Below are 11,097 nucleotides of genomic sequence, written 5' to 3' on the forward strand. Positions count from 1 at the left end.
TTGCCTCCCAAACGTACTGATTGTTTTCTGCGCCCTTATCTTCGTATACAACCAATTCACTCTGGCTGACTATCCGTAACTCTACGTGAGTGCATCACTAGGCATTTAGTTCCTACTGCTTCCAGAAAGCCCTGATGCCTCATTGACAATTTTTCTGCTCCNTCCGCTTGTAAGTTCGTGTCGGCTCTACCTGTTTTCCAGTGTCCGCTCTGACGGAAAAGCTGAACCGCCGGGTATCGAAGCCCCAGCTCTTCGTATGGTAGTCGAGCCGCTAAACGAACTCAGGAGACCCTGACTTTTGTATTGCCTTCAAACCGTATCTGCCAGATAGTGTTTGTTGAGATGTGTTCTAAACGCACATAAGCGCGCGTGTAACATAAGAAGTTTTGAACTGAGCGAGAATCGCACACATGAAACATACAGGATACTTTCTTAGGTATGTAAATACCACGTGCGCGAAGACATTCAGTGCTATTTGTGAAGTAATCAATAAAACATTTTTCGGTTATGTGAACCGCAGCAGTGTGCGCAGCGGGATTGCATGCTACCCGATAGATGGAGAGAGAGAACAGCTGGACAAAGTAACAAGGCGGGAGCTCAACAGCTGGTCAAGGGAAACAAAGCCGTCCGACCTAGATGAACCTTTTAAGGGTTGATGGAACAAATATGAAGAAAATGGACGAGAAATGATCAAGACGGTGGACCGGATGGTTTTTGTTGAGTGTTGAAAAGACAGGTCATCTACCAAGACCCGTGTACTTGCCTGTCAAGGTCGAGTGGAATTTGAAAATTCCAAATAAAGCTCCCTTTTACATCGAAAAACTCTCCTAACAAGGCGATGTGCATTTGACACGTGCATTGGTCACATCTGGTAGCGCAGCATAGCCGAGTGCAATTACACACTGTTGAGCTGGTACATGCAAGAGATTACAGGCCACTTTGTAGGGCTGACATAATTAGACCGATATCAACGACCTTTCGTAAACACAGCAGGCAAAGATTCATAGTTCAACGGGCTGCGATTGTTACGAATGGTTACTGGAGCCGGTCTGGATGCTGAAGGCCATAAGAAGTCGGCGGATGAGCTGAACAGACTCAGTTAAGTAGCGGAGATAAACATAGGTCCTAGATATACAGCTGGGTTCGGATGACCAATGAATATGGATTTGGTAATCTGCAATGCAGGTGGCGATATCTCCTACTAGATCGCGTCATGATCGTAAGTGACACCGTCGACAGCAAAAAAAGGTTTACACTGATGCCTCTCTGTTATATACTTCCATTCAATTATCCTTGGAGCGTCAAGTTGATAAAAGACGGATGCGAAAGCAACCTGGTGAAGGCACCGACAGCTCTAAACCCTCGACCGGATAATAAGCTAGTAGGGAACTGACGATACGAACGCTGTTGACATCGATGAACCACCATGTCTTGCAATGTCTCCAGCCAAGCACGGGAGGATTCACGGGGAACTCATCCTAGAAGACGGGCGGCATAAACAACACCCACACTTTTGGTCATCTTTTCCACACGCTTCCCACGATGTCTACTCCGCAGTTTGCGCCATTCTGAGGAAGGTAAGGCGAACATTCGTCTTGTTATGCAATAACTCTGCGTGCGCACCACATCCGAGCCACCGTAATTGAGGATCCCGGACGTTTCCCATAACTAAAGTACCTCCAACACCCGTTTTATCATCACCCCGTTAAGGATCCGTTGATACCATTATATGCCAGTCATCATCCTGAGACATCAGTGGTCAAAAACCCGGAAGCGCCTCAGATCGCCGGTTCAAAGCTTACTAAATGGGAAACCTTGAAACCAGTTGTCCGTCTTTTGCAACAACTGGTGCCGACCACGGGGTACGGCAATGAAGCATCGGCGTTGAACAAGATGTCATGATGTCGATGATGATGATGATGCCAACCACGGAACTGATTCAGGTTTTCGAGATTCATCAAACAAATGTATCGGTTGAGCATCATGTTAAGTCATCAAGGAGAGATTCCCATGTTCAAACGAGGATTTTAAAATAGATGGCCATGACCCAATCATAACCGCTTCACTGAGAGCCTGCGGGGTTCAAATTACCATCCATGGTGTTACAACAACGGCAGTTTGTCTGAATCTACTGTCCCAAAGAAGGCTGTCGTAAGCTTTCGAGACGTGCGGTGAAACCAACTGGAGGCTCGAACTTCGGAGAAAGCACTTGTTGACGCGTGCCATGCTACGTAACCCAATTTTTCCTCCAAAGGGAGTCAACCACACAAGCAGGTTCTCCGTGAGATGGCACTTGAGCGGGATGAAGAAACCTGCTGGTCTTGCTTCACATTTCTGCGCGTACTCAAGACACGTTACTTCCACGCGGACGCGGGCTTTTACAAGCTTCATCAAAACAAGCCAGGTATATGACCGCAGGAAAAAATGAAACTTAAGGTGTCATGATTTAACCGATCGTTTGCGAACCAGTTTAGAGCCCTTATGCACCATACCACACTGGATAGAAAGTTTTGTACGTTCTAGGCCTCCGATTTCCGACGTTCCCCGCCAATAGCCGGTTTCACTGAATTTTGCGCACTTCTTAGACTCAGGAAATAAAAACAGTCAAACTAATAGGACCACATGGGTCCTCTTTTCGCGCACTGTGTACACTCACACAGAAGAACGAAATCCTTTTGTACGTTCTCAAGAACGAAGAAATCGCCACAATGGAAGAGATTAGGAGACAAACCGACTGATAGACTGCGTACCGGCACTCGGTGAGTTGAATGGAGTTTCCACAAACAGCCTGAACGGAAAACCAATGGGCTCATCGGAAATGGACCCAAGGTATCTGCTGTGTCGTGGGTGGCCGTCTATTGGTTACACCTGAACTGACCGCCCAGACTACGCCATAAGAAGACAGCGGACCCGGGACACGGCTGTATTGTGAGGTCACAGACAGAGCTTCTCTGTAAATATGTAGGATGGCTAAATTGCTAAACATGGTCATTCGCTTGTTCGTTCTGTCCAGCCAATGGCAACTTTCCTGCCGTGAACAATTTCACACCCACTCCGCTGGTCACATGCTTCTAAGCCGTGTTTGGTCAGCTCCGCCAACCCATCGACTGTTCGGAACGTGTGGCACCGATGGTGACCTTAGGGACGCGTCGTTCTCTGCACATGTACTTTTCATCTCTGGATGCTTCTGACAGTATCCAACGCCTCAAAATTCAAGTTCGGGCAATGCATAGGATAGAGGTACTAGCTCATGCTAGTAAAGACCAAGGTCATTTGAGTGGGAATCGGGAGGGAAAGCTAACAAAGAAGGACGAAGCCTGCTGTCTTTTATACACGAAAGTCACAGATAACAATCAGACAGGGATTTACGTTAGCCGGAGGGTTATATTGCCTACAATCGTGCTGCACTTGTCTGCTTGCCAGAACAGGCAAAATTGACCACACCAATGGAGTCAACTGAGGGGGTTGCCACAGTTAGCGCGTGTTCGGTGTTACGTCTGGGACGTAAGACTTTCAAGGGACTGATGAAGCTCTTACTCTAAACTATTAACTGGTTCCCGGAACGGCTGAATGAAATCTTTACACAGCTTCAGAGTCCAGTTTCGTCACACAGGGCTTCTCCTCGGCGGCATATGCATTAGGAATCCCGAGTAAGCGTCTTCATTCAAAATCCGCGTGAAATTTGTGGGCAGTCACTGGTTTCAAAAGAACGCCCAATCCAGACTTGGTAATGCCGTCGGATTACAACACCAAACCTGAGTTCGGGATGGCGTCCCCGTGTTGACCATCGTCCAGTGGTTGTAGCTGCCACAGTTTCGTTCACCGATGATTTCGTGAGGTGGATAGATGCGCACTGGAGGCTGATAAATTCGCGCGTAACTACAGCAGTGTCGGTGAGGGAATGGGGAGGGAAGAGAACTATGCATTGAAGGCAATAGCTTGGATGCACGAGTGCAACCTATACAATGTGAGCAGTTCATCTATTCAGGGTGAGTTATTTCTTCCGCATACCGTTCGACGTACCTCAGGATTGCTGACCTGGTGTTCCCACCAGACTCGTACAATGCTCCAAAGACAGCGATGGTCAAACACTGAAAATCTTTTGACGTGCTCGGCACGTGGCGACCAGGTTTCTGATCCATATAGTAATATGGAGCGCACCGCAGCATTGTAAACTCGACCCTTGACGGATAAGCCGATGTCACGCCCTCGCCACATGTGACAGGTTCACAGAAGCTGCGCTGACATTGCCTATTCGGAGGGAGAGATAATCTTTTGCGAGACCACCGGAATCCATACAGCCGCCCAGGCAAACAAAATTTGTCTACTACCTCAATCGGTTCATACGTAAGCATCAGGCTAGGGTTCAAGCCCATCCAGTTTTACATTGGCGCTTTACAGTGCAATCCAAACCGTGAGGCAGAATTATTTAGACCATTTAGTATCCTTTGCACTTCCACAGGGTCAGATCCCAGAAGAGCTATGTCGTCTGCGTATTTGATGTCTGTGTGCAGACGCCCCGGGAGCAATTCGACCCCACGGGCATTAGAGGCTGATAGTGAGTCTTCCATGATCGTACCAATGACGACGTTGAAGGGGAAAGGTGAAAGAGGACAGTCCTGTCTGACATCACTTAGTGTGGTGAACTCAGAAGAGAGCTTCCCGTTGACCTCCACACGGCCACAGGAGTCGGCGTACAGCGCCTTAATGAGGGTCAAGAATTTATGAGGGACACCTTTGCTCCACAGACACTGCCATAGTGCATGACGGTCTACAGAGTCAAAGGCAGGTTTTAGATCAAGAAACACAACCATTGTTGGTTGCTGGAAGCAGTGTCACTGTTCCAGAATCTGTCGTAGGGTGAGGATATGATCGATGCATCCTCTTGCAGGACGGGACCCGGCTGTGCTTTGACGGATATGCCTCTCCCTGTGTTCAGTCAACCTTCGAATGATAAAACCAGAGAGCACCTTCAATGCCACAGCTAATAGGCAGATGCCACGATAGTTTTCACACAGCGTCCGCGCACCCTTTTTAAAGATAGGGATAACTGTCGACATGCCCCATTCTGCACGCACCTTGTATTCGTTCCATATAGCACCAATAAACTTTGTCAGATGCGTCCTCAGGGATTCTCCGCCTTCTTTGAAGAGGGTGGATAGAGACCGTCCGTTCCTGGTGCCTTGTAACGTTTCAGTACGGATATTTCCTACTTTATTTCTCCTTCCGACGGGCACGGCTGTTTCCCGTAGCAAATGTCTTCTCCATCTCCAGAGCTTTCAATGTCCACAAGAGCTCTTAGACTTTCCTTAGATTTTTCACTATTTGGCGCCGTCGTATTCGTTGCCTGCTGGCATGGCTTTCCTGGCATCAACCATGGACAGCGATCTCGACGACATCCAGTGGTCTTGTGGTCGAATCGGAAAGGTCAGACAGGCAGCAGTGAACGCGGCTAACATAGCTTCATCCGTATGCTCACTGCCACCACAGTACTGGTTTACGGTGGAGTGTTGTTGGGCTCGCTCAGATCGGTACTATCAAGCTATGGTTGTTCTCCAAGACAATGGATTGGCATTCCTCTTGCTGACTTGCGAGGGCCTGAAGGGATACGAACTGTCAGGCGTGCGCACACCATGGCGTGATCGAAATCAAGTGGTGTACTCCGGAAGGAACCGCAGGTTTGAATTGTGGTTCTCCATCGGTGGCTCACGGCCACGTGGTCTAACTGGGCCCACAGGTGATTTGCAGTCGGTGGCCGCCAGGTTACGCAATGTGTTTATGTTGGGAGTTCACACTTGCCAGTTCATGATTAGCACATGACCAAAAGAGCCGATCACCGTTGTCTGTGCACAAGAATTGACTCCGAATCGATCACCCAAATGTGATTCCAAAGAGCTCAGACGACCTACTTGAGCATTCAGATCGCCTGCAAGGATAACAGTGTCAGTGCTTTTTGCCTGACGAATGAGCCCGGATAGCTCTCGATAGAAAGTATCCTTCTCTGCATCAGAACTGCAGTCTGCTGGAGCATAAGCCGACACTACAAACAGACACCGCTTTTTATGTTGATAAGCACTGAATTTAATTGAACTGGATAACCGGACGGCGCAGAGACGACTGTTCACTGGGATCCAATCCAGCAAAGTGTGTTCAGCTCTGAGGCTGAGTGCAACACCCACGCCATATATTTCACGGGTCATCGCTTCTGGGTTATCGGACACGCGAAGGGAGAAACGTAGAGCTGAGATCATCCTTGTCGTTCTGAGATGCATAACCGCGCTTGGGGCTTGTATGCGTGTTTTGGAGACACAGCATACATCAATTTTCAGAAAGTACAAGGTTTAAACTAGGATTAACTGTTGGCCAATTCGACATAGAGCACGAACGTTGAAAGCTCCTACATAGAAAGGATTTTATGGATTTAGAAGGGTGTGATTTTGTTTATTGTTAATAGGCAGCGAGGAACATAAGGCCCTTCGGTCAAATAACTGACAGTTAAATGACTCCGCGACGTTTGCTTGTGGTGGAAAATGTTTGGGGAGGGACACCAGTGGACACGGAACTGCGTGGGCCGAAGAACGGGGTTGGATTGAGGTACCCCACCTTGAGCCTTGGAATCAAAAGTCTGATCTACAAGGCAGTGGGAGCATGTCACGGTTTGTTCGGAGACCCTGCCCCTAGCCTCTGACTCAAAAGTTTGGACTCAAAAGTCTGACCCACAAGGCAGTGGGAGAATGTAGGGTTTTCTTTGGGGACCCTACCGGGAGCCGATGATTCAATAGTTTGACCTGCTCGGCTGCAGGGGGTTGGCCTAACACGAGGGCGCAGGGAATAAGGCATTACTGTCTCATTCCTAATGCGGCTGTGCACAGCAGGTGCCTTTTAAGCATCACCGGGTTCTTTGGTTTTAAAAGTATTTCGACCGTATCGGATAATGCGCCGGCGGTCACGGTCAACGGTTGGGCGATCGGAGTGTGCGGTTTTTTGGGCCGACCTTTTCTAAGCCGTCCTTCCTCTGGGAAAGGCAACATCGCTGCTTCCGTAAATATGGACATGCTGGTAGCCTGGGGGAAACACTTTACTGCCTTCACACTCCCGCCTCAGAGGACAGTACAACTTCACCCCCAGACCGCCTCGTAGCACGATTACTCGTAAGGGGTCTCGTTGGTCTTAGTCTGACTGCTCCCCTTTGGCCTACTTGGCATAGTTGCACCTTGTAGAACGGCATTCCAGCCAGCGTAGCCGGCGGAGTCGTTGCAACACTCAAGCCCGACCACCACATCAAGGTGGCAGCTTTAGATCGGGCTCAATAAGCGGTACTGGAAAACAAATTGGTCCAAGCATGCTGCACCCCAAAAGGCATCAGGTGTTACAAGAATCTGATGAAATCCATAATGTTCTACAACGCTGTCGTCATTCTCAAGAGAGCTGGGTGGACCAGACTTACCAGGGAGGGGACGTCCGTGTTTAGCAACATCCAAGTGTTCTTCTAGATTCGAGGCCCGGTCTGCTTTGAAGGCGGCCAGATAAACTTTTTCGTCAGTCGCGGGGATTGGGTAGCGACCAGTGACCAGTTCCACAAGCGACAGTCCAACACTCCACACATCGCTTAATATGTTGTACTGTTCACCTGTAAGACGTTCCGGAGCCATGTAGCTGCGCGTTCCGACAAACGAATTCGCCAGAGAATCGGTGAGTTGACCACTGACACCAAAGTCGCAAAGTTTGACCTCGCCATTGCGTTTGACCAGTATGTTGGACGGCTTCACGTCCCTAGACAGACCGATAAAAAAGCACGGAGACATCTGCCCAAACGAAAGACAAAGGTTTCGGAAATCCCTGGAACCTGATCTGTGTGATAATACTGGATGGGTTCACATTAGACTGAACGACAAATGTGCAGATCAACAGGGTTCGATTAGAAAAGCGAGGGTGAACCTGCTACCTCAACGTAATCAACCGAACTAAACTTGCTATGCTGAATTCACACATAGGATGTGAAAGTTCCCGGTTGCTCCGGTCACGTAACCATAGAGTTCTGTTCGCTAAGTACTGTTCGACAGAACGCCTAAGTTCAGATTCGAAGTGAAGATCTGAACTCCTCAATGACAGATTTTCACGTTATTGGCAAAAACACTAGATTTGGTCCTATCCAGAATAAAGGTCGACAGACGTGAAGAAGCGTCCCATTTCATGTTCTACTCGTTCGGAAGATGAAATCTACTCGTAACGAAGTCGTGTAAAAGTTAGCGAGACACCCCGGCGTCCCCAAAGGGAGATTTCATACAGAAATGGACCTACTGGGTCATGTTGGAGAATGGTCAGCCTTGAGGAAGACATACTGAGTACCGATTGAAGGCGAAGCTGTTGTGCTCTTCCGGAAACAAATGCATAGTCTCACCATAAAAATCTGTATCACGCTAGGTGAAACACATACCCTTTCCTTTTTCATCTGTTTATCATTTTAACAATTTCCCCAAAACCCAAATCCTGGGAGTTAATTGAATAGCTATCCGTGAACAAACACTGATGCCATTTGATGAGTAGATTTCAGTTTGTTAGTCCCACTCACGAGCAAGCAACCAAAAAGAATCGTTTAGCTGTAGCACCCTTTTGGTGCCTAACTACCATGCCACTCGAAGTTTGCACGAGGGCTGGGATACTGCCAGGTTGCTCAAGCCTAGACAGGGGAATTCGAGGACAGAGGTCGGGCTCGAATCAGTCAGTAGATTCGCGCTCAAACCACTTGGACCATCTCGCCCCCAAACGACCGAAAGGGGAGGACTGGCTGCAATTCGGGAGAAATAAATCGCGTGTCATTGGTTGGAGAGTTATTGCCTCGAATATTCCCGTTTCAGAATTCCCAACGTTGACTATTGGGGAATTCTGACGTGTGTGGATGTGATTTCCAAACGAGCCGATAATGTTTATTTCGAACACATGATGGTCTGTGGATGCCTGTTTGTCATTCCGTCGATCCTTATCAGTCTAGTCAATCATAATGAACCAATGTCGGTTACAGGAGAGTTCGACATGATCGCTATTACAGTTTCTGCTCCTAAAATCCAAAATGTCGTGGGATATTTGTGATTTGTGAAGTTGAGTGTTGAGACTCCCAGTGTTCGTGGATGCTCTACCGAACAGAGTGATATAGGAATCAAGTTGAATTTAGAGAGCCATAGTTTACGAGAGTGTTAGCATGGACTGCCTCAAGCATAAAAAGAGATCTGATGTGAATTTGTTCACTCGGAACATGCACAGAACCAGTAAGCGACAAGTGTCGAGGGATCACAGAAGGACAGGGAAATACGTCACTTTTAGCATCCATGGATAGGACACGGTTCACGTAACACCGACAGTTGAAGCAGTTCATTCACGCGGTCCAGTTAGGAGGTAGCTGTGGCCTAAGCGGTCTACTCACTGAAGATAGCAACTCGGTGTTGTGCAGACAACTAAATTTCACCATAACTTAAGATACTCCTAACAAAACAGGATGGCAAGGCTGGGTAATTGAGTTGTGGAACACATCTGCCTGTCAGCCAAAGGCATCCCGCAGAGCAGAAACTGATGATTCAATGACTGCGGGTTGTGCACCAAAAGAGTGCCACAGTTGAGGTCCCATTTTATTCATACTACACTGCACTATGGTATGCTACGCCATACAACTCTGCAAGACATCGCCTTTGCTCTCAGGACTTCGCAAGCACCTCATACCTACAGAGCCAGAAGTGTTACTAGAATATTGGGTGGGATCAAACCCAAAGTCCACGCTTGCAGTCTGGCTAAATGGTTTGGCGGATAACTTGATTTGCCCTCGAAGGTATGCAGATCCCAGTGGACAGCCAAAAGAATAAACCACTACCCTTCTTGAGGCTCATCACACAGACACAGTCTCCGAGTTACCACCAACCCTATGCGCTACTTGAAACCAGATTGTACGCGATCGACAAAGTAAACTAAGTCGCAAATTATAGTGGTGACCACGCCTAGCTCACAGGAGAAAAGGAGTGCAAAACCAGCCACGGGTTATGGAAAAGATGGACGTGGTGGACCATGTGGTTAGAGCGGGAATTTACTGACCGGAAGGTCCGTGGTTCGAACCCGATCTCTGCCTTTCGACTTCCCCTGTCTAGGCTTGGGCAACCTGACAGTATCCCAGCCCTCGTGCCTCCGTGTGGTATGGCAGCTAGGCACCGAAAGGGTGCTACAGCTGAAGAAGAGCTCTCCGCAAACCTCATGAGCCGTGTGTTTCATCAAGGGGGAAATACACGTCGTTTAGGGCAGAACGATAACATACATGTTGCCCACGAAGATGTCGATTATCTAGTTCCTCAGTAGTAGCAGAGAACGAAACAAAACGATTAGTTGACCTACCTATGAATAATATGCAAAGTTTGACCCAGGTAGACCAACCCCTTGAGGACAGAGTAAAGGAATTTGGCGACAATTGGTTCGGGTATGCGACCCGCATGTTGTAGTACGACGTCCAGACTGCCGCCGTTCATGTATTCCATGCACAGACTGATGTCACCGTCGGCAAAAAATGCACCATAATAGCCCACGATGTAGGGTGAATTACAGTCGTGGAGGACCTGGAAGCGATGAGAAAATGTGCGTAAAAGGAAGCGAAAACTTATTGACATTCCGTATGAACCAAACAAGAATCTCTCCTTGGAAAAGAAAAATTACCCAGCAGCCATAAAAACGGTGATCTGCATGAGTGACAAGCAGGAAAGAAAAGACCGATCCGTCTTACTCTAACATCAATCGATTCCTAATGATGCGCGCGGGTTCCGTCGGTGTTTCCTAGGTGCGTTGCTGTACAATGGTAATTTCTTGGCAGAACCCACTTCTAAAGGCTGATGACAAACACCAGTGCGCACAGACCTTCGAGGTTCAACGCTATCCCCATTCCAAATACGCAAGTGGTAAGAGCTTGAATCTATTGGCCGGAAGGTCCGTGGTTCGAACCCGACTTCTGCCTCTCGACGTCCCCTGTCCAGGCTTGGGCAACCTGGAAGTATCTCAGCCCTCGTGCTTCCTTTGGGTAGCATGGCAGCTAGGCACCGAAAGGGTGCTACAGCTGAACGATTTTTT

General features: G+C 48.3%; 1 protein-coding gene across 1 annotated transcript in view; it reads right to left on the minus strand.

Moving 5' to 3' along the window:
- Positions 1-4,382: 4,382 nt before the first annotated feature.
- Positions 4,383-11,097, minus strand: part of T265_12118 (hypothetical protein) — a gene marked incomplete at both ends in the record, with an annotated part of 9,638 nt that continues 2,923 nt past the window's right edge. The window contains 4 exons of the mRNA XM_009179116.1: positions 4,383-4,823; positions 5,910-6,241; positions 7,448-7,773; positions 10,375-10,592. Coding sequence (XP_009177380.1) covers positions 4,383-4,823; positions 5,910-6,241; positions 7,448-7,773; positions 10,375-10,592 — 1,317 coding nt within the window. The remainder of the gene's footprint in view (positions 4,824-5,909; positions 6,242-7,447; positions 7,774-10,374; positions 10,593-11,097) is intronic.

Source organism: Opisthorchis viverrini (assembly GCF_000715545.1).
Source record: "Opisthorchis viverrini unplaced genomic scaffold scaffold4381, whole genome shotgun sequence".
Classification (NCBI taxonomy): Eukaryota; Metazoa; Platyhelminthes; class Trematoda; order Opisthorchiida; family Opisthorchiidae; genus Opisthorchis; species Opisthorchis viverrini.